The sequence below is a fragment of the Delphinapterus leucas genome, chromosome 4 (genome assembly GCF_059928025.1).
Source record: "Delphinapterus leucas isolate spDelLeu-1000000601 "Yukka" chromosome 4, BTC_Dleu_Yukka2, whole genome shotgun sequence".
Classification (NCBI taxonomy): domain Eukaryota; kingdom Metazoa; phylum Chordata; class Mammalia; order Artiodactyla; family Monodontidae; genus Delphinapterus; species Delphinapterus leucas.
Window position 1 is genome coordinate 68,939,966 of NC_143132.1, and position 26,899 is coordinate 68,966,864.

A 26,899-nucleotide genomic window follows, 5' to 3' on the forward strand; every position below is an offset into this window, starting at 1 on the left:
CCAATTTCCACCCCAAAACAGGCATGTTCTAGCAGAGCGGGTAGTAGGACAGGCCCTGCAGCTTCTGGAGGTTTGGGTCATTAGAACATGAGATGCAAGGGCTGACGCGCATTGCACAAATACACCAACGGGGCCTCAGCCAGCTCTCCATGTGCCAACCACAACCTATCTGTCCATCCATCCAAATGAGCTCGAGGTGGAGGGTTGGAGAGGCCCTGGAGGGACCTGGGTGGCCTTCCCTTCAACTCCCTCCCTGAGCCTGGGAAGGGAGCCGGCCAGATCAGAGGCAGAGGGGAGGGGACACAGCCTGCTTCAGCAGACACTGCTCTGGGTCGGGGCTGGAGGGGTGGGGGGTGTCCTTTTCTGTCTCCATTTCATCTTTTCTGAACCACTTGTCAAGCTAGAAGAATCAAGACCCAGAGAACCCAGGGCAGAGGGTAACCCTTCAGCCTGGGCGGGGCAGGAAGGTGAGGCTAGAGGCGTTATGGGCCCAGCAGACAGGAGAAGTGTGGGAGGGGGCCTGGGAGGATTTCGGTTCATTTATACTACAGCCAAACAACAAGCAAATGCTTTAAAATGAGTCAATTAAGCCACTAAGTGCTTTCCCCAGAGTACCTAAATCCTCCCATCCCTCTCTCCGGATGTCTGTGGCAGGGCCTGATACCGCTCCCTCAGAGGCACCCCGTAGTCAGGTCCTGTGTGCTGGGATGTGCTTCTGTGGAGGGTGAGGTGTCCCTCTGATGTCCCTCTCAGGGTGGACACCTGCCTCAAAGAGCTCTGCCCACCTTGAAGAATCTACTTTTGCTGTCTCCAAGACTTTCTCTGAACTTTTCTCGCAGCTTAATTTTGTCTTCAGTCTAATTCCTTAGGACAGAAACAGGGAAGCTTTTCTCTATCAAAGGGCTCTGACCAATAGATAAATTCAATTGAAAGATTTATAAGTAAAAGGCATTATAATTAAGGAAAAATGTAAAATATAAAATGTTCTCGTTTGCTTTAAAAATTAAGAACGTGGAACGTGACACTATTAAAAATAGAAAACTGAAGTCTGCTAATAATTCAGTTTTATATTTTGGCAAGTGTGGGCTGAGACAAAAGAAGGAAGAAGAAAGACTGGAAAGTGCAAGAGGGGAAAAGACAGAGTTTCAAGAAACAGAGGTATATAAGTACAGGCAGAGAGAGAGCGAGATCCACCTAGTTTAGGCAACAGACAAGGAACGAGATGGAAATAAAGGACGTGGTATACACAGAGTTCCCTGATGCTTCTTTTCCATCTCGTGGCCTTCTGCTGTATTGTTACTAACCGATCTGAGGTCTGTTGCTTTTTCTGCAACAGAAGCAAAATGAAAACCTCCCCTCTTTGCCACCAGCCTTTACAAAGCCTCTGTAGCTCTCGCGTCCTTCCTGAGATGCAGGAACCACGACTGCATAAGAAATTCAGGCCTTGCCTCAAGGAAAGAGTAAGAGGAGAAGGAAGCAGCAGGCTAAGTAACATTCCTCCCCAAAGAATGAAGCCCTCCCACTCCCCCGCCCCCCACCCCAGCCCTCAGTCCCCGGACCCGCTTCTGGGTGCAGTGCAGGATGAGGAAGGTCTCGATACTGTGCTCTTTGAGGTAGGCGTTGCGCTCGCCCCCACCGCCCGGCTCCACTTCATAGTCGCCGTTCAGGTAGTTGAGTGTGGCCTTGGTGATGTGGATGCGTCTACGGGTAGGGGGGGAAGCAGGGAGAGGAGGGCAGCAGACGTGAATGCAGAACCCCTGCTCCCATTCAGAACCAAACTGTAAGCAACTCAGTCAGCATTCGAATCCCAGGGCCCCAAACTCTGACTCAAATGCTAACCCCTACCTGGATCTCTCAATGGACTGTATCCCTCCAACCTCATCAGGATGGCAAGGTGGGCCCCTCGCCAGCTCGTGTTCACCGAGACCACACCGCATCGCCTCGGCACCACGTTATTACAGTGACGTAACACATCAGCCTGCCGGGAGAGCACGGCCTCCCGTCTCACAAACTTTGCAAACCTGCTCAGGAGCCAGCAGTGGCTCCTGCTGACTGCAGGACTGCGTCCAAATTCCCCAGCCTGGCATGCACGTCCTTAACACAGGCACTGTTTCCTCCCACTGGTTCCTAAAAGGCCATCTGCTCTACTTGCATTCCCTGAAGTACTGTGTTTTCCTCTGCCTGTGCCCGTCCTCAGCCTGGCAGCTCCCCCGGCCCTCACCTTCCTCACCTGCCCCCATCCTGCCCCGTCTGCCAGGCCAGCTGACCTTCCACCTCCTGGCCACCCCCGGAATTAACCCGGGGTCCTCCCTCCTCTAGAAGCCTACCCTGACCTCCTGCGTCTCACGACAGGCCGCCAGGTTCTGTGTAAATATCTTCTGGGTGAAGACTGGGTAAGGTTGGGGCCACGCTCCCTACAAGTTGCCATGTGTGGCGTCAGTGCTTGGTTACTAGAGGAATTCCACTTAAATTCTGCCACCCCCAGGGCTGCAGCTACCAGGTCCTGCCCACCCTAGCCTTTTCCCCATGACAGCCACCTGGGTGGGCCGGGCGGGAAGCTGCCCTCACTCACTCACCCCGCCTTGCCTCCAGCCTCCATGTGGTTGGCCAGCGTGACATCGTTAGACCAGACGTCGAACTGCCACTTCCTGAGGCCAAGGACGCCACAGTGCACTCGCCCGCTGTGGATTCCCACACGCATGTTCACGTTGACACCTGTCACCTCCCGGACCAGCCTAGGGATGGAGTAGGGGTAAGGCCGGGAGGGGGTCAGGGCCAGGCGCAGAGAGGTCAGGGTGCATGAGAAGGTGCAGGGGTCAAAGAGTCATTTCTCTCCAGGCCAGCCCAAATCCAGAGTCTGAGACTGTGCATCCTGAAGGGCAGGGCTGGGCCCTGGTGCCCAGGGGCTGAGGGTTGTGAGAGGCGCTGCTTCCCATCTTGCCCGCAAGGTGGCGCAGTGCCTCACACTACGTCCCAGGCCCACTGCTTCTCCCCAGCGAGGGCACCTGAGCCAGCGCTACCCTCAGTCAATAATTAAGTTGTTCTGAAAATGCAAGCGCACGTTAGTGCCGATTTGAGTCGACAGGAAAGTTATAGTCACTCCAAACCCCACTCATATAATTCTCGGATTTACCCACATTGCTGCTTCTTCGACATTAGCAGGATAATGGAGAAAAAGAGAACACAGGCCCTGCCCAGGAAAGATAGGGGAGCTGGGGCAGGTGCAGGGGACCAGGGGTGCTCCACGTGCTAGAAGACAATGCCAACCCCATCACATGCACCACGTACGTATTCGGGGCGGGCCGCCTGTAGGAGGGGGAGTGGGATGGAAGCTCTACAGCTCTGGGTATGTGTCTGGGGCCCGGAGTCTGTGGAAAAGGGAGCCGGTGCTCTGGGGGGAGGGTCACAGTGTGCACTTCTTAGGGACCTGGACCCTCCTTGGCTCCCTGGGGATGGACCCACTCAGCCAGCCATGGGGCCGGCAGTCCGACTTGGCCTGGTGGGCAGGACCACCATGTGGGCTCCAGCTCTCACCCCACCCCACCACTGAAAGGCTGACACCTACCACAGGGAATATTTATGTCATCCATGTATTTCTCTCGTCCTGGGATCAACTCTGCAAATACCTCTGCTGGAGCTGTGCCTTCCATCCACAGGGCCTCTGGCCACTGGCTTAGGTTGATATCTCTCATTCTACCTTTTTGGCTTCACTCCAAGGCCACCTTCTTCACGAAGCCTTTCTGGGTCCTCCCAGTGAAATCAACTGCCCCCTCCTGGCCCCTCCCACCCCAGTTTGCCTCTCTTACCTGATGGTGTCCACTGGGCATGCCTGGTATCAGAGCAACGGGAGTCCTGGCCCCTCAACAGGCTCTGTGCTTCCGGGCAAGGGACCCCCTGTCTAGCCCGGGCACACAGGGGCACTCGGCAAACACTGCCGAAAGGAACTGAGCCAAACAGCATGGACCCGGCCACGTTCTGGGCCAGTTACTCTGACCTCTGACCTTGCCCACTGTGGTTTTTCCTTTGCCCCACCCAGTCTACCTCTAAAGCTCACAGTTTTGGAACCTGGACGCAATCTCTGGCCTACTCCCTTGGCTGACCTGTAAGCTTGGCTTGTCCATGTTGCTTAATGACTGGGGCTCCTTCTGTGGTCAGCAGTGACCAAGAATCGGCCAATGATCCTGGCTGCTATTGCTGGCAGGGAGGATGGATTTTCTTAAATGGGAACACCTGTGTTTGCATCCACCTGCCTAGCAGTATTACCCTGGGGAGCCGTTTAGCCCCTGTGAGCCCAACCTTTCTCATCTGTGAAGAAATGGGACTGGTGACTTCTACCCCTGGCTGGGTGGCTGTGAGAAGACATGAGGCCTGGAGTGCAAGGCCCTGCCATGGCACAGGGTACAGCACAGCTGCCAGCCAGTCCTCCTTTCCTGGAGGAGTGGCTCCATACCTCCTGCCGCCCTGGAGTCTGCAAAGCCCTCCCTTCTTCCAGGACATGTCCCTCTGTGCAGAGCTCCCCAGGCTGCTGTGAGCATAGGAGCCCGGGAGAAGGCTCAGAGCCTGGAGGTATGAATCAGCCCTCCGGTGTGGCCAGGGTCCTTGGGAGGTGGCTTTGCCCCACTATTTCCCTGCTTCCATCAGTCCAACATGAGTCAGTTACTCGGGATATGGGACAGTCCCCCTGCAGACGGACGGTCCCACTGGAGATGGACAGTGTCCCCACAGGCGGGCAGTCACCCTGGAGACGGGCACTTACGAGATGGCCTCAATCATGTCCATGCCCATCTCCACGCAGCAGTGGGCATGGTCAGCCCTGGCTTCAGGCAGCCCTGAGACGCAGTAATAACAATCTCCCAGGATCTTAATACGTAAACAGTGATTCTCCTGGAAAGCAAATTAATTTTAAAAATTAAAAATAGTAGGAAAGAGAAGTGGGAGGGAAAGAAACAGGAAGCAAACAGATTCACCCCATGCCTGGAATAACTTGCCTTTTAGGGCAGCGAGCACAGACCCAGTGCCGGCATGAGGTGTGGCCCCAGCCTGGGGACAGGCTTATCGGGAGCCGTGGGGGACGGAGGACAGGCTGAGCCGCGCTCGAGAAGCATTCCAGCCACCCCAGGCTCAGGAACTCACTCTTTTGGCCACAGCTGAGGCCCAAGAAGAATACAGCTGGTCCAATGTGGCAGCAAATGGGGCAGACTCAACAGTGTGAGAGGCCCCGAGCTGAGAGCGAGGGCCCATCCCACCCCCAGCCCTGCGACACGCTCCGACTCTTGGCCTACGGTTCTACTAACAGTTTTATGACTCTCCTTTTATGAAAAGACTGAAGCAGAAGTGAGATTTAACCAAAGCTCGCCTGACCCCCAGCCTGAGATTTTTATCCAAGACAGTTCTGCTAAGCCAGCAAGCACGTGCGTGCTAAGACAGCCATAGAGCGGAAGCACCCGCCCGCTGCAGGGTCACCCCTCGGGCCGCAACCGATGCATAACTGGGATTGAGATGGACTGTCATTAATCACCAATTCTGAGCTGTCCAAGTCTGCTTCCCAAAGGTTATTTCGTGAAGCTGGTACGCTGGGACCCAAGTATCTGTGTGCCCTGGACTCTCCTTTAAGGCCCTTCCAAAACCCAAGGGCCGAGCATGTCCCCGTTCACCTCACCCACACTCGGTGATAAAATCAGTGAGGTGTGAGGCCCACCATCAATGCCCTTGGAGGCCCTTGGCACCGTCTCTCATCCATGATCTGCCTGGTGTCCTGTGGCGGCCCAGGGGACATGTCCACCTCTCGGTGGACATTGCAGTAAGTGGGCCCCGACACAGGACTCTCCAAAGGCACAGAGCATCGCTCAGAGCCACAAAGGCTGGGAAAGGACGGCAGAGTATAAACAGGGACTAACGAACGTGTGTCCTTCACCACTCCATGCCCGGGGCTGGGGGGGTGGGGTCACTTCCAATCTGTCCCAACGTGGAAGAGTCCTCTTTCCATAAGTCTCTTGGGTGACACACAGCTGTCTGCAGGCCAGTTGAGATTCAGACTCATTTATTATTATTTTTTAATCACTCTGGCCACCCTCATCAGCAACGTGGCTCTGTGGCACCAAATTTGCTCCTCCAAACACGAATTCCACAAATTCAGGGGTCAGGGCAGCATTTCCTGCAGGCCTCACCGCCCCTTTCCACCGATGGAGGGCTTGTGACCGGTGACACTGTGAGCATCTCTGAGTGTGCGGCGGGGCTGACGTGAAGCGTGAGGACACGCAGCCACAGCCTGTACGGCCCCACCTCCCCAGTCCCCGATGGCGGACTCCGTAGCACCCTACCCCAGGCGGCCCAGATCAGGCCACCCTTCCGGCCCCGGCTCGGGCACACGGGGTCCCCAGGGCAGTGGGCAAAAGGTGACTCACTGCAGCCAGCTTGTCGAAGCGGGCGAAGAGCTCGTTGAGGGTCATGACGAGCTCCTGGGCAGTGCACTGGGACGCCAGGCTGGTGAAGCCCTCGATGTCAGCAAACAGGATGCTAGAGAGACAGGGGGCAAGACCCCCGTGAGGAAGGAAGGTCAGAGGGACGCAGCTGGGGCCACCCTCCGCTTTAGGAGGGCTGCCAGCCAGCAAGAGTCCCGGGAGCTCCAAACGGCTGCTGGGGAGGGGAGAGAGAGAGCTGACGCTGGTGGCCTCTCCCAGATGGTAGGGAAATGCCGGGCCAGCCCTCCTTTCTGTAACTCCCTGCACCCTCGCTCCCACCCAGGAGGAAAAGGGGGCCGAGGCGCATGAGGCTGGGGGTCGTACGTCTGCCTGAGGCCATGCAAACAGGGCCTGCTCCCCTCACCCTCAGCCACCTCTCAGGCCTGCCCCCCGTTTGACTCCTGAGCAGCCCCCTCAAGGTAGCTGGGTCCAGGAGAAGGGTCTTTGGTTCATCTTGTCTGGAAAGTGTTTCAGGCCCTAATGGCGGCCGTACAGAGGTCTCACTTCCCAAACCCATACACAGGGAATCCAACCCCAGGCCCTCCATACCTAGGGAGTCCTCTAGAAGAGACAGAATAAAGAGGCCCAGGGAGGAGGGAGAGGAAGACACAGACAGTAAGTATCTCTGGAAGCCCCCCAACTTGTCCTGCCGGCTCCTTCGGCCTCATCCCCAGGGCCCTCGGGTGCACCCGCTGGTCCCTGCATTGCACGCTGTGATCTTTCATCTGTTCCCGAGACTGAACGTGTCTTCCTTTTCTTTCAAAACAGACTACCAGAGGTGAGGCCCCAGGGCCAGAATGTGTAAGGGCCCCAAGAGTTTTTTCTTAAAATGGACACAGAAATAAATGTACTAACTCTTGTGGGCTGAGATGCTCCTGGTGGCTGGGCACAGGGACTGGGGTTTCCGACCTGCCACCTCACTGAGCCCTCCAGGCAGCCCTGAAGGGGGGCCTGGTGTCCCCATCCCAAGATGAGGAGCCTTGGGGAAGAGCCACGGACGGTAGCTTGGGGGCTCTTCCCCACGGCCTCTGCTCTCTCCTCTGATCCACGCGGCTCCCGAGCCTCCAGACCGACAGTCTCGCTTCAAATTAGAGTGTAGAACTAAACATGCCTTGTCATTTTATTTGGAAAATGTGTGTTCATGCATTAAGCACATCTTTTCATTCTGCTATCTGACATCCGGGGTCTTCCTGACCTGGGGAGCCTGCCTCTCCCAGGCCAGCCAGTTCCTAGAGATGGTCAACCACTCGCCTTGGAGTCCAGAGCCTCCCACCCCAGTCAGGTTCCCACACCTGGCCCACCACTCCCCTGCCCTACTCACCCCAGGGACAAGTGCCAGGTAACTCGGACAGTCCTACGCCTCAGAGCCCACCGACATTATTCAAACTAGCCAATCCCAAGCCTGCTTGCCCTGCCTCACCCATTCCTTCCTGCAGAAACCTCAACAGAGGCTCTAGCCCACGTTTCCCCTCACGCTGCCTCCTCACTGACCCCTGTGCTTCCCCGGGCGCCCCCCAGCCCATGGCGTAACGCATCCTCTCCTCTTGGGACCTGTGAGTAACACACTATCTTTTCAGTGGCAGCCGTCTCCTGATCTGCTGGCCTCACCGAACGTGGATAATAATAACACCTACGTTTTAAAATAGTTGGACATTGCTCTAAGCACTTTACATGTATGAACTCATTTAAGCCTCACAACCACCCTTTGAGGTTGGAATCCTTTTCGAGGTAAGAAAACTGAGGCACAGAGAGGTTGAGTCACCTGCCTAAGGCCACACAGGCTTGTGTGGGTCCACAATCCAGGAGTTAAGCCAATAAGTACTATGCTGTCTGTTGGCCCCATAGTCATCTTAAATGAGTAAAAGCACAGTTCACTGGTCTGGCATTGTATACGGGGCAGAGGGAGGTGGAGGGACAGGTGTGGGCTGCCGTAGGCGGGCAAGTACAGGACTCCATCGTGAGGGGACACGCTCTGCACCAGCTTACACGAGGGGAAGTGGGAGCGCATCTCGGGGCTTGGGCTAGGCAAGTACAAGAAAAGTACAGGAGGGCAGCCCCCAGGCCCCGAGCCCAGTGCTGTTTCCCGGCTCCGAGGCTCCTCTGGCCACCCTGACCCCAGTTCAGACCAGCAGACAAGTGCAGGAGGAAAGCCAAAGAGGGTGGGAGAAATGGGGGAGCTGGCAAGAGAGGAGACAAATGAGGGGGACGGAAGGAAAGGTAAGGAGGAGGAGCAGAGAGGAGAGACTGTCAGCCCACAGGACTCAGAAATCAGACAAGCTGCTGCAGAGTGGCAGCCACGGGGCCGGGGCTCAGAAGATGAAAGGGAGCCGGAGCCCCCATCAGGCTTTTTTTTTTTTGCGGTACGCGGGCCTCTCACTGTCGTGGCCTCTCCCGTTGCAGAGCACAGGCTCCGGACGCACAGGCTCAGCGGCCATGGCTCACGGGCCCAGCCGCTCCGCGGCATGTGGGATCTTCTGGGACTGGGGCACGAACCCATGTCCCGTGCATTGGCAGGCAGACTCCTAACCACTGCGCCACCAGGGAAGCCCCCCCCCATCAGGCTTTGATGCCTGGTGTCTGGCAGACAGGCTCAGCACCCCGCCCGGGGGAGTCTGTGAGCATCCACACTGGTGAGAGAGAAGCACGTGAAGGGAAGTGGCCATGCTCCAGATGCTGACCCCGGCTCCCCAAGGAAGTTCAGACCCTTAGCCCAGCCCACCTGCCACCTCCCTGGCTCTCAGTCTCTCAGAAGCCCCACCCCACCCGGGAAGAAGGGAAAGGTCTCTCCTGGTCTACGTGAAAGCACCATGACATAGTTGTTCTGGAAATTCTTCTTTAACTCTTAGATAATCAAAGCCAAGGGGAGTTGGGGTCAAGATAGCTGCTCCAGAGTCAAGAACGCCTTTAATAAGTGTCAGTATTTCGAATGTAAAGCCGCAGACACCAGGCCCAGCAGCCGTTCCACACTGGGCTCCAGGCTACAGAGCAGAAGCCTGGCTTTGGGGGCTGATGAGACACCCCCCCCCCATGGTGGGAAGGAAAAAAATCTCCAAACCCGGCAGAGGCAGGAACACTACTGGGCAGGGTGACCCACAGCACCAAGCCAAGGAGAAGAGGGAAGGAGGAAAAGAACGGGCCGCCCCTAGAAGCACTAGGCAGACGCGTGTGGACCAGGGCTCGGGGGCCTCGCTTCACTGAGCCCTGAGCCCTGCAGCTGCTTGAGCTCACCTAGCCACTCAGCCAGGATGGCCTCTGCCTGCCACGTGTGGACATGGGCAGGCCTGCAACCCTTCTCCTTCTCCACAGGGACCTGGCTGGGCCTAGGAGAGCACTTTCTCCACTGCAGCTTTCATCTGCTAGACCAGTGGTTCTCAGAGCTGGTGTCCATCAGAATCCCCCTGGAGCTTTTATATGGAGAAGTCCCGGAGCCCCATCCCCAGAGATTCGGACTTCATCGGCCTGGGGTGGGGCTCTGCTACTGATTGGTTTTGTTCTGTTCTGTTTTGTTTTGTTTTATTGTAATCTTCCCTGGTGATTCTAATACGCAGCCAGGGTTGAGAACCAGGGTACTGGTTTAAATGTCACCTTCTCAAGGCTTCCTCCACCCTATTTAAATCTACAACCCCTCCCATATGTCTAAGTCCCTTGTCTACTGTATTTTTCTCCATTGCACTTTTCACCATTTAATATATTATTTATTATTGTTGTTGTTATTTATTATCATGCTCCTGTCTGCCTCTCCCCACTAGAATGTAGTCTTTGAAGGAGTTCTTTTGTTTTTGGCTGCATTGGGTCTTCGTTGCTGTGCACGGGCTTTCTCTAGTTGCGGCGAGCGGAGGCTACTCTTCGTTGTGCTACTCTTCGTTGCGGTGCGTAGGCTTCTCATTGCGGCGGCTTCTCGTTGCAGAGCACAGATTCTAGGCACGCGGGCTTCAGTAGTTGTGGCATGTGGGCTCAACAGTTATGGATTGCGGGCTCTAGAGCGCAGGTTCAGTAGTTGTGGCTCTGCAGCATGTGGGATCTTCCCGGCAGGGCTTGAACCCGTGTCCCCTGCATTGGCAGGCAGATTCTTAACCACTGCGCCACCAGGGAAGTCCTGAAGTAGGGATTTAGTCTATTTCTTTCAATACCACATCCCGGCCCCTAGTACAATGTCTGGCACACAGAGGAACTGCTCAATGCACAGCACATAGTAGGTGCCTGTTAGTTTCCTAGGGCTGCTATAGCAAAGTACCACAAGCTGGGCCGCTTAAGACAACAGAAATTTATTCTGTCCCAGTCCTGGAGGCTGGAAGTCTGAAGTCAAGGTGTTGGCAGAGCCACGCTCCTCTGCGACTCTGGGTAGAACCCCTCCTTTCTTCTTCCTGCCTCCAGTGGTGGCTGTCAATCCTGGTGCTCCTCACCTTGCAGCTGTGTCACTCCAACCTGTCTCTGTCCTCATAAGGCATTTTCCATGCGTATCTGTGTCTTTGCATGGCATTTTCCTCTTCCTATAAGGATACCACTTATATTGGATTAGGGGCCCACCCTCTCCAGCATGACCTCATCTTAACTTGATTTCATCCACAAAGACCCTATTTCCAAATAAGGTCACATTCACAGATACGAGGGGTTAGCACTTCAACGGATCTTTTAGGAGGGCACAGTTCAACCCACACAGTGTCTAATATATATTTGTTGAATGGAAGAGAATATTCATAGTGTAAAGCAAGGAAGAGGCAGGACCAGTAACTCTAGTAGCTCTTCCTTCTACTCCACTGGGCCTCTTGAGGTCCCAAGCACGTTATCTGAGACACGAGTGTGGGGAGCCCCGGGCCTGGCACCCAGCAGATATCCAGCAGTGTTCACGGAACAAACGGTAGAATAGTGATGGAGGCCAGGCATCTTCCTGGTCTGTGCCAGAGGACATCGGAAACAACATCCGTGTGGACGGGACTTCCAGGTGCCTTAGAAAGCCTGACCCTCCGGGACTTCCCAGGTGGTGCAGTGGTTAAGAATCTGCCTCCCAAAGAAGGGGACACGGGTTCGAACACTGGTCCGGGAAGATCCCACATGCCGCAGAGCAACTAAGCCTGTGGGCCACAACTACTGAGCCTGCGCTCTAGAGCGTGTGAGCCACAACTACTGAGCCTGCGTGCCACAACCACTGAAGCCCGCGCGCCTAGAGCCCATGCTCCGCAGCAAGAGAAGCCACTGCAATGAGAAGCCCGCGCACTGCAACGGAGAGTAGCTCCCGCTCGCCACAACTAGAGAAAGCCCGCGCACAGCAACGAAGGCCCAGTGCAGCCAAAAAATTAATTAATTAATTAAAATAAACAAAAAGAAAGGCTGACCCTCCCTCCAATCTGCTGGGACCTATTCTTCCGTAAAAGAAGTTCTTTCGACAGCTGCTGAGGAATCAGGGAGGGGCAGGTTGCTGGTTCCCTTCCTTCAGGTGGTGTGACAGCAACCAGCAGCCAGGGAGCAGGTTGCTCCAAGCAAGGCTTCTAGCTGGTGCGGAGCTGGGACAGGTCCCACGTCTGAGCCCTGCAGCCTCTGCTCCACGCTGGTGGAGACTCTGCCACCTCCACATTCCCCCACCTCCTGCCACAGGCAAAGTCACCCTCCTCTGCCTCCTCAGGGGAGGATTCTGCTTCGTGTCTGTCACTTCTGGAGGCTCCTCTGTTTTACGAGGTTTACCCAACGGCAGGCTGTCTGTTCTGCTGGCCAACATTGCCCGATCCGCTCCTTGGTAATTCCGAAGGCCATTTTACAACAGCGCGGGGCCCAGACACGTGGCACAGTACTAACTCATCGATTAGCTCCCACTTGAGAGCTTGTCTTGGCAACGTGATCAGGCCCTCGTGGTGGGTCTGCGGAAGCTGGGTAGGCCCGCTCCGGCTGTGCGCTCCTCCCTAATTGCCTGCCGTCCATCACTCATGGTCGCCTGCATTCTGTTCTAGAGGCAGGAGCGGGCAGGCTCTTCATCCCAATTACCACAACAGGCCCTTCAGCTCTGTCACAGCTTCAGCTCAGCCTTCCCATGTGCAGTTTTGGTTAAGTGCCTTTCCTCACTGTTGCTCCCTCTCACTGCCAACAGGCTCTAGGACTTATGGAACTGCCGGCATCTGATCCCGTTCCTGTGCAGAAGCCACATTCCATAGCATCTCTGAACAGCCAGGAGCTAGGGGCCTGGGCGGGCAGCAGCATGAGAACCCACCCGTCTGAACTCCAGCACTCCCTGCCTGGCACGGAGAGGGAACTTGAGAAATGCCAAGAATCAAGCCATCCGTCCAGGTGGGACCAGGAAGAGCAGGGGCCTGGGGAAACAGAGGTCATGCGGTGGGGGCCGGGAAGGGAGCATGGCAAGGTCTCAGCCCAGCTCCTGGGACTGTGGGCCCAGAGGGAGAGGAAGGTTCTGGGGAAGCAGGGCAGGAAGTGCCCTGGAGGCCCCCAGTGTGTAGCTTGGGGAAGCCCAGCCACAAGCCAGGGGTCTCTTCTGGACCAAGAGGGTCCAGGGTCAGCATCGCTCCATTTGCTCCAAGCCCCACCACCCAGAAAGCCACCCAGGTCCATGCTCCTTGTAAGATAAAGGAGGGTCAATGGGCCTCTGCCATGCCCTAGGTAAGCAACACAATCAGGTGTGGTCCTGTTACCACCCGGCTGAGAATGGGCTCCAGATGACTGGGCATTTTCTGAGGGGTGGTGGAAAACGATCAGCGGGGCATCTGAACGGGGAGCAGCCAGAGGACCATCTGAGGACACAGGCTGCGAGAGGCAAAGGGGGAAAGCCGGCGAGAGGATGCTGAACATACTGGGTGTTGGCACACAGCCACCTACAGGGAGAATCTGCCCTGGGACAGCCGTGCCCTCTCCGCTCCCACAGAGACAGGACACCTTCCTTCAGGAAGCAGAGGGCTCTCTGACAAGCCTGACCACCAGGACCAGGTCCAGGGGGTCTGGGATCAAGGTATGTCCTGGGATCCCCACTGCCGGCCTCAGGGCCTCCTGCAGACCCCATTCCAACGCCCCAGCGCCTCGCTCTTATTTCTGTCCACCAAATCCTACTCCCCCCACCCAGACAATGAAGCCTCCACGGCACTTGCAGGCTTTCAGTTTCCAGAGTCTGGGGAGAACTGGGGAAATGCTTCCTAAAGGAGAAACACTGAAGGGAGGGGAACTGCCCCAGAACCAAGCGGTAGTCGGGACCTCTCAGTGGTGAGAAGGTGGGTGCTTTTGATTTTCTTCTCATGCTGCTCTTATTTTCCAAGTTTTCTATAAAGAACCTACATCCTTTGCATAATAAAGTGTTAATTTTTAAAAGATGGAAAATAAATCACATTCTTCTTTCAGGCCTTCTGAAAGAAGACTCTAACCCTTCCATCTTCACAATGCCTTCTTTGACTCACTCTGCCCAGAATCAGCCTTCCTGGGTCTGAATTCTTATTAGAATCAGAATCACAAAGCACAACTGATTCCAGCTGTTTCCAAGACAGCCTGACATGTTTAACTGGCCAGTGAACCTGTGCCCCGACTTCTCTCTCTTCTAGTTTCCCCCCGGGCCCCCCATTTTGAGTCCAGAGCGGTGCTGGCTCCATTCCCCACTGATCCCCATTCTGTGTCCCAGGACAAACTCAGGTCTGTTGTCAAGACCCAATCCCAGGCAAGGATGTGAAGAAACTGGAACCTTTGTGCACTGCTGGTGCAGAGGTAAAATCGTGAACCACTATGGAAAACAGTATGGGGCTCTTCAAAAAGTTAGAAATAGAATTACCATATGATATAGCAATTTCACTTCTAGGCATATACCCAAAAGTTTGAAAGCAGGGACTCAAGGAGATATTCGTACACCCATGTTCATAGCAGCACTGTTCACAATAGCCAAGAGATGGAAGAAACCCAAGTGTCCATCTATGGATGCACAGATAAACAAAATGTGGTAAATACATACAATGGAATATTATTCAGCCTTAAAACAGTAAGGAAAACATGATACATTCTCTAACATGAGTGAACCTTGAAGACATTTAGTGAAATAAGCCAGACACAAAAGGACACATACTGTATGATCCCATTTAAATGTGGTACCTGGAAGTAGCCAAATACATAGAAAGTGGAATGGTGGTTGCCAGGGGCTGGGGGAAGTTGAGGAATGGGGATTTAGTATTTAATGAGTAAAGAGTTTCAGTTCTGCAAGATGAAAAGGCTTCTGGAGACGGATGGTGGTGATGGTTGCACAGCAATATGAATGTTCTTAATGCCACTGAACTGCGCACTTAAAGTGGTTAAAATGGCACATTTGATACTATGTATATTTTACCACAACAAAAATAATTAGTTAATTGATTGACTGATTGAAAGAAAAGACCCAACCCCAGTGGCTCCGGCTGGGTCGTCAGCCACGTTCCCAGAGCACCAGGCTCAGCCCTACCTCACTGGTGAGGGCTGGATATTCCTTAAGGGGCAAGCATGGTGTCTTTTCCATCTACTCTTGAGTCATGTCTGGCACACAGTAGCAGCTCAATAAATGTTTGTGGAATGAATGAGAGGATAATATAAGACCACTTATATCTATAATTGATACAGAAGATGACAAGAAAAGAATACTTTTCTTAATATCAGGTTGGAGACAGGAAAGCTGCATGTTTGTGGGCCACACCTCTCGTCCATCCGCTGGCTGGGGACGTGGGGAGGGTAAACATTTTCAATCTCTGCCCACAGGGTGCACAATCCGCCCGCGGGTATCAGAGCATCGCAGACATTGCGGAGTGGTCATTATAATCCAGAACCATGCTGTAGCTGAGCCAGACGCCCGGAGTGACCTGGGGATGCAGCCAAGCCCTTGAAGGAGACAGGAGAGGAGCCGATAACCTTAAAAGGGGGAGGTTGGGGAGAGACAGGGAAAGAAGGGAAGGGCGGGGGAAGGGCAGCCCTCCCCAGACCCTGCTACACCCACCCTGTGTAGGGCGAAGGTGTAAGCTCACTTCCACCCCCGGGACAGCAGCTCCTCTGCCAGGCCCCCAGCTCCAGCCCCACAGGGCTCCTGGGTCTCTGAGAATGAGGCTCTCATTCAAGCCAGTGAGTCAAGACTGCACCCCGCCCTGCCCCGGCCCTCCTTCAGCAGAGGACCAGCGCCCCCCCTGGAGGAGGTGGCCTTCTCTCCACCCCCACAGAGAGCAGAGTCTGGAATGATCCCACCATCTGCAACCTGTAAAACCTAAGGGCTCCAGCGTACTGGCCAATCAGGTACAGGTCTTCCTCATCCAGCAGGGACCCTTGCGGAAGCAGGGAACCCTTCAGTACCCTCTCAGGCCTGGCTGGGTGTTCCCTTCCTCCCGAAACCTCTGGGGTTACCTGACCTTGACTCTCACCTGGTAGCCTGCCCAGGAGCCTGCTCTGCTTCCGCAGGGCAAACAGTGTGCAGCCACCTCCTGGGCCTGGTGCTTTACACACTGAACGCTGTAGCTGCCCTACCCTTCCAGCACCCCGGCAAGAAGTCCCAGGGCCCCCCCTCCTACAGGCTCTGCTCCTCAGTGACTGAGAGGTGGGTTGTCTAGCACTGTATTCTATCAGAATGCAAAGTCCATGTCGCCAGGTCACTACCCCCGCTCCCCATGTGACGCATCCCCAATTTACTAATTAACCTGTTGTTTGTGTGTCCTCCCAAACAGAAGAGGAGCTTCCCCATGACACAGACAGTGTCCCCCCCCACCCCATTGCCAGCACGGTCCTGCCTCTGGCTAAGTGTCTGAGAGCACAGCTGGTGATTCCCAGCGATGGAGGTAGAGGTGAAACCTCTGCTGAATGGATGAATGGAAGGGCATCACCATTCCCATGTCACAGATGAGGAAACCGAGGCTTAGACTAGGTGACCTGCCCAAGTGCCCACAGCTACTAAGTGGCAGAGCGGGGAGTGAACTAGCCTGCTCAACGCAGACACTCATCTTCCTCCACAATGGTGACCTCTCGGCAGGGGTAACCCGGTGGCACCTGGGTTCTGGCTGCATCAGTACCTTTACTCTGCTCCCCCATGTGGTACGTTCTCTGGGTGTCCCTTCCTCCAACCCCCATCTCCCTCCCCTCAGAGCAGAGCACCAGGAGCCCCCAGCCCAGAACAGCCTCCGCCGACATGTCCCGAGGCCCTTGTCCCAGGAGTAGGGACAGCACGGCCCTCCTCTCACCCTGGCGCTGTGGCTGCAGCAGGGCCAGATGTCTGGGGGGAGGGGAGGGGAGGCAGGAGGGCTCTCAAGCCACAGGTCTGAATCCAGCCATGGCCCCAGCCCCAACTGAGCTGTCCAGCAAGAGGGGCTGAAACATCTCCACCCGACACATCAGACAGGAGAGGCATCTGGGGGGCTCCATGGGGGTCTTGCGGGTTCCTTGGCCTCTGGCCTGCCTCAACCCACAGCCAGTGGTGGCCCAGCACCAGAGCATCTGACAGGCCCCCCGGAATCCTGAGAATTGTATACTGTGCAATGATCCTCCTCGGGGCCTGGGGAGAATGAGGCCACGGAAAGTGATGGGCACCTGTCTGTCCCCCTTCCCTGCCCAGGCCAAACTCTCTGGCCACCCATTAGTCTCTTCTCTCCCTTAGATCCAGGCCCAAACTGTCACACCTCAGAGTTGATTTATTTTTCTTGTGGCCTTGCTCTCAGTGGGGTTAGAGAACAGCATGTCATCACCCTGTCTAAATATTACAACTCCACAGAGAATTGACAAATGTGACTCATCACCCTTCCACTCCAGATTGAGAATCCCCAGGCCTTGCTTTGCTGATAGGAGTGTGGTAATAATCATAATAATAACAGTAACAATAGCTGCTCCCAATTAGTGAACACTTGTTCTGTGCCAGATATTGTGCTAAGCGCTTTCCTCATATTATTTCATTTACTGTTTTTCTTTTTTTTTAAATAAATTTATTTATTTTATTTTTGGCTGCGTTGGGTCTTCATTGCTGCGCACGGGCCTTCTCTAGTTGCGGTAAGTGGGGGCTACTCTTCGTTGAGAAGCACAGGCTCTAGGTGCACAGGCTTCAGTACTTGTGGCTCGCGGGTTCTAGAGCGCAGGTTCAGTAGTTGTGGCGCACGGGCTTAGCTGCTGCGTGGCATGTGGGCTCTTCCCGGACCAGGGCTCGAACCTATGTCCACTGCATGGGCAGGCGGATTCTTAACAACTGCGCCACCAGGGAAGCCCTTCATTTCCTCTAACAAACCCTGTTAAGTAGGTACTTTTCCTATCCTATTATGCAGGTGAGGAAACAGGTTCAGAGTGGCTCAATGCCTGTAACTTGCCCTGGCCACACAGCAGAGACATGAAGGGCCGCCTTGCCTAGGGCCCCAGGGCTAATCCCTGGACCCCGAGCCAAGCCCCAAAGTGCATTTCTACACTGTGATGTCATCCCTCCGCCTACTACTCAACCCCCAACCCAAGCCAAAGGTTCAGCCCAAAACCAGAGACCAGAGCAACATGTTTCCACCAAGAGCAGCACGTGGAGGCTGATGAACAGGGAGGGGCCCCAGCGGGATATCTGCATATGATTGCTTGCGGCTGGCCTCTGATGTGTACCAGCCACCCCTAGTCCTGGCAATTTCAGAGCCAGAATTATGTCTGTCCCCATGAAAATGATGGCATCTTAGCTTTTCTGTCCTTTCATCTCTTTCCTGATTGCTCTTATTGATCCTGAGCGCATTCTAGAACAGACAATCCCCACCCCCCATGGCTGGGGTCTGATTCTGATTCTTGCCGTGCCGATGTTCTAGCCACTCTTGTGATTCTTGTATTGACCCGAAGTCACAGCCTTTGTGGGAGTGGAGGGGTGAGGGGGTGTCACCCAGAGGGTGGGCCACTCCGTAGGGCAGTCACTGCGGAAGAGGCCTGAGTCAGCCTCTCTGACCAAACCCTTTTGCTGGAGGGCTGTGGGCCCAAGAGCCAGCAACAGAGGGACGGGAAGTGAGACGAAGCCCCCCATTTGGGAGGACAGAGGGGTGAGAGGGCAAGGTACTGGGCAGAGATGCAGAGGAGGCCAGACGTGGCAGCTGTGCCAGCCAAGCCAGGCTGAGAACCTGTGCCTTGAACGCCAGACGGTTTCTGGGTGGGGAATTTTCTGGATTTCCTTTGGGTTCCACTTTTTATTTCGGTAAATCTGCTGAAAGCTCTGCTGTGCTAAGAGCAATCAAGGAAAGCACCTTTCGTCCATGCTCTGCCTGGAACAGAGCAATGCCAGGGCCAGCGGCCAGGGCCAGCGGCGAAGACAGGACCAAGAGAGAAAATTCCAAAGGGCGGAGCTCAGGGGTTTGTATGTGTTGGGACCACTTCGCGGGTCACTCCTTCCCACCTGAACTTTGGACCTCTGGGACTTGTTCTGATAAACAAGGCTGTTTCTTTACATGTCCTAAGGTGGGGCCCCCCAGATTTGCGGGGCAGCCAGCAGACAGGAAAGGCCCCGTGGCTCCTGAGTCACACACACGCAGGTGGGAAGCCAAACCTCTCTCCTCCTCTCCTCTGAGTCCCCTCTTCCCTGAGGGCTCCCCAGGCCTCCTTCCTACAGAGTCATCCACAAACCCCTTCTGCTGGCGTATAAAATAAATCTGTCAAGTAGTCAGACCAGGTAAAAACTCCAATACCAAAAAGCTTTCTGGGGGCGATTCCCTCACTTAACCAGTTATGGATCTTGGACAAGTTAATCTCTGTGCCTGTTTATTCACCTGTTAAAAGGAGATAATAACAGTACCAACCTCTTATATTTGTTGTGGGGATTAAGCGAATATACAAAAGCGCTTAGAACAGTGCTTGGGTTAAAGAAAGCTCTATACAAGCATTAACTATTGCTAGTGATTATTCCACCATGTGAGGACAGAGGCAGATGTGACGAGCCGAGGACGGAGACCTCGCATCAGCACCACCTACCGAGGCCTGGACCCCACCTCCCTCTTGAGGTGAGCCCGCAGCCCCTCGGGACACCTCCTCGGCGTGGAGACTCGGCCAGGGCAGCTTTCTTCCTGAGAGTCCAAGGCTGCTGCTGGCCACACTCTCCCTGCCTGACAGTGGAGTGTGGGTGGGCGTCATGGGGCTGGGATACTCTGAAAACTGAGGACAAATGTATTGTCCAGGTACTATTTTCTCCCAAAGGCTTCAAATCTGTCTTGGGAGTTGGATGGAGGACACACGGGCAGAATCGGCAGTGTCGGATTTCGGGGCACCCTGGGGACTGGGCAGCTCTGTCCACTCTGCAAGACAACACATGCCCTCCCCACTCCCGCTGCCATCAGCCTCATCTCGAATGTGTGTATTTGTGTGTGCGTGCACATGCACCCACGCACAATAATTTGTATTATTCTCTTTAACCCAAACTTGAAAATTCAGCCCAAACCTCCAAAATGTCCTCTTTACACCAACCTTAGAGGACTCATGGGTCCTAGGAAAACTCGCCCAGGGAGGAAGCAACCCTCTCGAAGGCAAACACAGCAGCTCCTTTTCTGGGCATGTGGGAGAATTAGCAGGCTCTCCAGGAAGCCATGCTGGATGAAGGCCACTGTATCGCTTCATGTCCCCATGGAACACAGAAGCAGATTTTGCACTCTGTTTGCCCGTCCCTGCTGTCAGAGCTTCTGTCTAGGGAAGCCACAAACACGCACTAAAAGGAGCGTGGGCTTCAAGGTGGGCCGACCTGGGCACACACCGCTTTACCACTCCTGGCTGAGTGACCTTGGCCGGGGGTCTTAGCCATTCTGAGCTCAGTCTCTAAACAAGGGATGTTAATAAGGGTCCCCACCCTGCAGGGTTGTCAGCCTCCTGACAGGATTAGCAGTGAGGTGGACAATGCCTGGTTCAGTGCCTGGCACACACTGGCTTAGAAGGCATGGAGGCTGCTGGATGGTGGTGAAGATTGAGACAATGATGGTGACATGTGGGTCCCAAGTTTGTACTTTCTGTCTCCCTTGTTAGGCTAGGAGTTTCCCCAAGAGCTGGTGGTGTTGCTTTCTCCTTCCTCCTCCTTGCTGCAGCCTCACCTCCTCCCCACCAATACTAATTCACTCAACAGACCTAGAGGGGCGGGGCTGGGGTGCCCCAGACAACACACGTTCCAAAGCCACCAGACCACCCCGTTGGGCTGTGCCCTCTTGAAGGGGAGGGAAGGGACATGTCACCTCTTTTGGGGTTCAGTCTTCCCACCCTGCCTTTGCCCCCCAGCCTCACCCCTACCTCACGTTGTCATGTTTCTGGATGTAAATTTTATGGAACATCATATCCTCCTGTTTGGCATTGATGTCTGCTTTCATCTCCATGGCAACGTGACGGGGAAGGACAGACAGCAGGAGCCGCTCCTGGGGAGGGAAGCAGATGTTTTCATCACAGCTCCTCCCCATGCCTGGCAGTCCCCTCCCCTCCCCAGGCTTCACTCCTCCCCACCTGAGCCCCCACCCACAGGGCCCTGGAAAACTTTTCAGGCTCTCCGGAAACTCATGGAGCTAACGCTTGTATGTGCTGGGTGTGGAGTCATGCCCCAGGGCTACCTGGCCCCCATCTCCCTGGGACAGCTCCTGGTTCTTCGCGTACATGGGGAAAAGTACTCCTGGTGAATCTGTAGTACCAGACACCTGGGGTCAGAATCCTGGGTGTCACCTGAGACTTTGGGCAAATGACTGAACTTCTCTGAGCCTCCAGTTCCTTATCTATAAATAGGGATGGGGTTGTTGGGAGCTCTTGATGAGATTCGTTCAGTCACCAAATATTCACTGAGCACCGCCCATGTTCCTGGCGTCATGCCGGGTGCCAGGAGTGATAACCGTGAACGAGACAGGCAAAGTTCCTCCTTCACAAATTCCCAGTCTTGTGGGGCTACAGGTACTACAGGGCACTGAGCAGGGTGACCTGACGCAGGCTGGGGAGAAGCAGGGTGGTCACAGAAGGCTTCGTGGGCACCAGAGGATGACCTGTGAAGGAGGGGGCTCCATTTCGAAGTAGGGGATGGTGGCCCAGGAGGATGGGAAAGCTTGCCGACTTTGAGAAACCAAGAAATTAAGACCGGCTGAAGGGGAGGTTGGAGAAAAGCCAGGAGAGGGGCCAGGGCCACCCTGTGAAGTTGGGTAGGGTCACGGCAGCCCTTGATGGGGTCTGGACTTGGCCCCCTTTCTGTGTTCTCCTCCGGGGCCTGACTGCTCCGAGAGGTCCAACCCCTACCTGCACCCTCTGTAGCCCCCTCCCCACACCAGGAGCTCTCCCAGGCTCGCTCACGAATCCTCTCCTCTGGAGCCTTTCCTCCTGGCGGTCTCCAGCCGTCCTCGTTCTCTCTCCACTCCTTCAGCACCGGAAGCTGGGCCGCTCTCTCACGTGGCCCTAAGACTCTTCTGCTGCTCCCCTCCCTCCTCCTGGCCTCTGGGAGCAAGGTTTCCATCAGCGCCTCCCCTGCTCACCTCCCACACCCACTGCCTCGGCCGGCTGCCCGCCTTACGTCTTGCCACCAGCAGATGACATCATGCCCACACCATGCTCACCATGCCCCCGATGGTCCTTCTTCTCAAGTTCCCTGCCTTTGTGCCTTTGTGCCTTTGGCACCCCCGTCCTCCTGATCACGAAGGTCAAGGCCTTGCTCCTCAACTAGAATCACCATCCTCAAGTACTGCTGCTAACGTACCTCAGGCTCAGCCCTGTCCCAGGAGGAGGGTCCTGGCTCCAGCTTCCAGCATCCCCTTGCCACCCTGGGCCTTCTTATAGAGCCCCTGATCGCTCTGCATTTCAATGTCAATGGTCTGTTACTGGGGTCTCCCTGAGGGTGGGAACTGCGTCTTGTTCAGCTCCAGAGCTGACAGCCTTATGCTTAGGAAACTCTAGTGGACTAGTGAGGAATGGTGCTCTCTGTGGGCTGGTCTGGCCACCCCAGACATCAGTGCACACGGCCATTAAAGGCCATTTCATATTTACTGAACTCTCAGTGAACAGCTACTGGTGATAAAAATATCAATACAAGCTAAAGGACAATTCTGTGGAAATACAGGATGACTGGGAGAAAGTGTGCTACAAATTGTATAGATTCATGAGAGACCTTCCTACATTTATAAGTAGCTCTGGGGCTGAGGGCCAGGACGAGTGGGCAGGGGCTGGCTGGGGAACAGTGCTGAGTCCCCTCATCAGGTGGCACCTAGAAGCATCCTCAGATCTAAGAGCATCCTTTTCTGCAGAGGGCAGGGGAGGCTTGACTCTGGGCCCCGGCTAGGTGAGGAGTGCCTGTCCCCAGGAAGCATGCCTCCCCTCCCCAGTACCTTGGCCTGAAACATGGTATGGCAAACATATTTTCTCCCCCAAATCCCTGTGGAATTTCTGGAATGTCCAGCCTGGCCAGGGCCAATGCAAGTAAACTGTGAGGCACTGTAAATGCTAAATTTTTTTTTTTTTTTTTTGCAGTACGTGGGCCTCTCACTGTTGTGGCCTCTCCCGTTGCGGAGCACAGGCTCCGGATGCGCAGGCTCAGCGGCCATGGCTCACGGGCCCAGCCACTCCGCAGCATGTGGGATCTTCCCGGACCGGGGCATGAACCCGTGTCCCCTGCATCGGCAGGCGGACTCTCAACAACTGCGCCACCAGGGAAGCCCTGTAAATGCTAATTTTACTCGAGAAGGGACAGGACCCAGGAGTGAGGGGGAACATTCTCTAATCCAGAAGGGGAAGGAAGGTGTCCTGATCTCACGTGAGAGATGCTGGGGTCTGGAACAGGGATGAGAGGGGGGCTTTTGAGGCAGGTAGGAGCTTGGGGGTGAGCAGGGTGCAGAGAGGTGAGGTAAGCTTGTCAAGAAGAGACAGTGGGAAGACTCAGGGACACCCCTGGGAACAGGTTTCATTCAAGAGGCTGGACCTGGAGCCCAGATGGGGCTAAGAGAGCACATGGGAAGGCCAGGCCTCAGATTGGACTGCCTGAGCTGGGGACTTAGCCAGGCACAGCGGCCGGGCGTGGGGCTGGAAGGGAAGCAGGGGCAGATGGTGACTGGGGGAGGGCCTGGAGAGGCTCAGCAGAGCTCTCCCCCCGGCACAGCCATCTGGATGTCACCAGCCGTGGGCTGAATCCAGAGGCAGAGAGGCCCTCACACTGTGGCAAACTCTGTGCTCGTGGGGTGTTCACAGCGCACACGCCGTGCTGGGCGGGAGGGCACAGATGACTACTGCCGTCCAGGCCTCCGGTTCCCTGTCCTCACGACTGAAGGCAGACCTCCGTGTTTACACCTGTTGTCGGCCGACACGGTGTGCAGCACAGAAGAGGACTCCTCCTCCAGTGTTCGTGCAGGGTTTGGCGAGACACGAACCTAAGAAGAGAGGGAGGCCCCTCCGCTTTGGAGTAACCTTATCTCTGAGAGCCAGGACGAGTCCAAGTCCAGTGGGAGCCCCAGCACCCTGCTGACCTGCCCACTCTCCCCCGGGGTCTCCCTCCGGGCCTGCTGTCTGGGAGCCATGCACAGTCTCAGAGATCCCAACTTCTATCTGGTTCACACACAGGAGAAGACACAGTGGTGAGCCAGCCAGACCTGAACCCCAAACAGGACACCCCCAGGATGCCAGGTAGGGAACCCTGACAAGTCCTCAGTCCTTGCCCCGCCTCAGCCAGAGGAGTACACAGGGGCAGGTCCCTCTGCCCGGGGCTCACGGGGAGAAGCCCCCGAGTCTGTGAGCTGCATGAATGGCCTGCCTCCCGGCCCAGGAGTCTCCTGAGGGTGAGGTTTAGGGTGAGACACAGTCGTCTTCCTTTCTCTGAACTAACCAAACCCCAGAGATCATCACAGAGGAAGTGCCTAGTGAGGGTGTCACAGGGGCTGACAGCTTGGTCTCCTCTCCTCCTCCCTCCCCCCTCGCCTGGCGGGCACCTCGATCCCAGGAGGGAATGCTGATGCTCTCACCACCCCAACTCATCAGCCCCGGGGGAGAGGTGGAGGGCTGCTTCCTGCTGCCCGAGCTGCTTGGTTTGCTTGCAAACCCCAGGGAGACTGAGGACGCAACAGGCAAGGGCAGGGCTAGAGCTGGTGCTCCAGAGCTGCCCCTAGAGCATTCCCACAGAGCCAGGAACGCTGGGCTCCCTCCAGGGGAAACGTTCCCCATAGGCTGGGCACCCCCCCAGGGAGGCGGGGCTGGACAGCTGCCCTGAGCACAGCTGGTGGGCAGGCAGCAGCTGGGCCGAGGCAGGCTCCCTGCCAGCTGTGCTCAGGGCAGGAGGGCCTCACTCACCTGCTGCTGGTTCTCCCGCTGCGAGTGCAGCCGAGCCTGGATGCACTCCCGGGTCTCCTGGAAGGCCTGTCTCTGGGAGACCTCAGCCGGGTAGTGGGTGCAGACGCCCACGATGTTGGTGCAGGAGAAAATGAGGACATTGGAGACGAGCTGCAGAGGGAGAGAGGGGGACACGGAGCTCAGGCCTGGAGCAGGCACCAGGCACTGGAGCCTCAGCCATGACCCTCCCAGTCCCAGAGCTCGGAGCCCCCCGGGCCCCACGGTAGCAAACGCACACCTAGCTGCCCGCAAACAAATGCCAAGGGCACCCACCCGCAGCCAACTGCTGGGAGTAGCCAAGTGTCATCAGTCAGGCTCTCTGATGTCCTCAGAGGCTAAAGCTTGGCTGGCCTGTGACAGAATGTGGCCCTAAGGATGCTGAGTCACTGAATACTCGCACTGGCCATGTCCACGGTACCAAAGGCTAAAAGGTTAGGTGTCTTGGGGATGCTGTGACAGAGCTGTGTGTGTTGGGGGCGGCAAGGGCACGGCAGGGAAGGCTCCTTGAGGGGGACAGGGCTTCATTGTTTGAAAGTGCGACAGGGTCCACATAGGACAAAGGGCTGCTCTTCCACAGAGAGGCCTTAGCTGGCTCTTCCCCAGGAATCAGCTCCAAGAAGCAAATACTTGCTGATACCCAGCACTGCGTGAAGTCCTCTGGGGACTGAGGGAAGGATGAGGTCCCTGGCCAGCAGGGATGTGTCCACACAGCTCTCATCTCTTTCTCTGCACCAGCACCAGGGCCTCCTGACGACCCCACCAGCACACCTGTTGGCAAGCACCCACCATTACCCCCACTCGTCACGGATGCCCTCCTTGGTGCAGACAGAGATGTGTGTGGAGAAAGACCACTGTCCCTCGGGTCAGAGACAAGGCTGCAATTCTTCTGAAAGCAATACTTGCTGAAAAGCTAAGGGAAAACACAACTCAACCCACAAAAGCAGGGTTGACATAGCACATTCCAGGCCCTGGCAAAGGTACTGTTTGGTCAGAACTTCTCTTGGCAGGTACAGCTCCTGGGGTATCTGGGTAAACAGATCCTGGTCCTGCCCTTGCCTCAGGCCATACCGGACAGAAGCCACACAGAGGCTCAGCTTTCTAGACCTCAATCACTCCCTCCAAACATTTAGTTCTTAGTCCCAACTGCAGAAGGGGAGCCCAGGCCGACCCCTGCGCCTCCCGCTGTGGCTCCTCCAGCCCCCAGGAGCCCTGCACTGGTCTCTAGTCCACTTGTCTATTGGGATCCCAAAGGGCTTCCCTCTGGGACTTCAGCTGCCTGGCAGTGACTCTTCTTCCAGGGTGTCTCTGGACCTAGAGGCCCTGTCCTTGGCTCTGCTCTGCATTCTACCTGAAGGCTTTCCCCAGCCCAGCTCTGAGGTGGCCCTGACCTCCACCCAGGCTCTCAGGCCCAGAGCCATGTGGGCTCCATACCAGATGTGCTGCCATCTTTCCCTGGAGACATCCTATACCATGTCTGTCCCAGTCCATGCACAGAAAGAGACTTCTCCTCTCCCGTCTCAGTCTTGCTCTCTCCTCGGCTGCACAAAAAATTCTGATTTTCTGGCTGAAGGACACTGTGGGCTCCCCTCAAGCACCTCCTGGCTCCCCTCCAGATGCCTCCCTGAGGAGCCTTCAGGGAAGGGGCAAACTCAGATTACCAGCTCCACAGCTCCACCAACTCAGCTGCTCACTCCCAGCACCCCCACCCCAACCTCAGCCACCCCTGAATCCTACCACTGTCATCTTATGTAAGCGCACTGCAGAGAAAAACCCCAACCTATTTATCACAAGCAAAGAAGACCCCTGCTCTACAGAAGCTTACAGTCCAGTTGAGGAGATAAGCGGTCAAGACTGACAGAGAACCAGCAACAGGAAGCAGAAACTGACTCATGCCAAGCAAGAGGGAGTGGAAGAGAGTACAGAGTGAGGAGAGACCGCTGGGCAGCCCCGGGCTCCCTGGGCCTGCGGTTAGCGGCATGTTTGCCGAGGCTGGCAGACGTAAGAAAGGGCGTCCCTGGAGAGGGCATCCAGGAAGCTCAGGCTTGCGAGGTACTCAGGGTCCTTGAGTAAATAACCCAGGCTCTCTGATCCTGAGGGCAAGTCCACAGAGAGGAGCTGGAGCTGGAAAGGCAGACTGGAGCCAGAATGAAAAGACATCTGAATGTTAGGCTGAGAAGTGCTGGCACAATCCTACAACAGGAGCCACGAACACT

The 26,899-nt window shown here is 55.7% G+C and overlaps 1 protein-coding gene across 1 annotated transcript in view; it reads right to left on the bottom strand.

The window, feature by feature from the left end:
• ADCY5 (adenylate cyclase 5) overlaps nucleotides 1–26,899 on the bottom strand; it is a 154,897-nt gene that overhangs the window by 44,309 nt on the left and 83,689 nt on the right. Inside the window, exons 2-7 of the mRNA XM_022567243.2 lie at nucleotides 24,648–24,797; nucleotides 20,643–20,764; nucleotides 6,405–6,516; nucleotides 4,757–4,884; nucleotides 2,577–2,735; nucleotides 1,560–1,701 (exon numbers count right to left, since the gene is read on the bottom strand). Coding sequence (XP_022422951.2) covers nucleotides 1,560–1,701; nucleotides 2,577–2,735; nucleotides 4,757–4,884; nucleotides 6,405–6,516; nucleotides 20,643–20,764; nucleotides 24,648–24,797 — 813 coding nt within the window. The remainder of the gene's footprint in view (nucleotides 1–1,559; nucleotides 1,702–2,576; nucleotides 2,736–4,756; nucleotides 4,885–6,404; nucleotides 6,517–20,642; nucleotides 20,765–24,647; nucleotides 24,798–26,899) is intronic.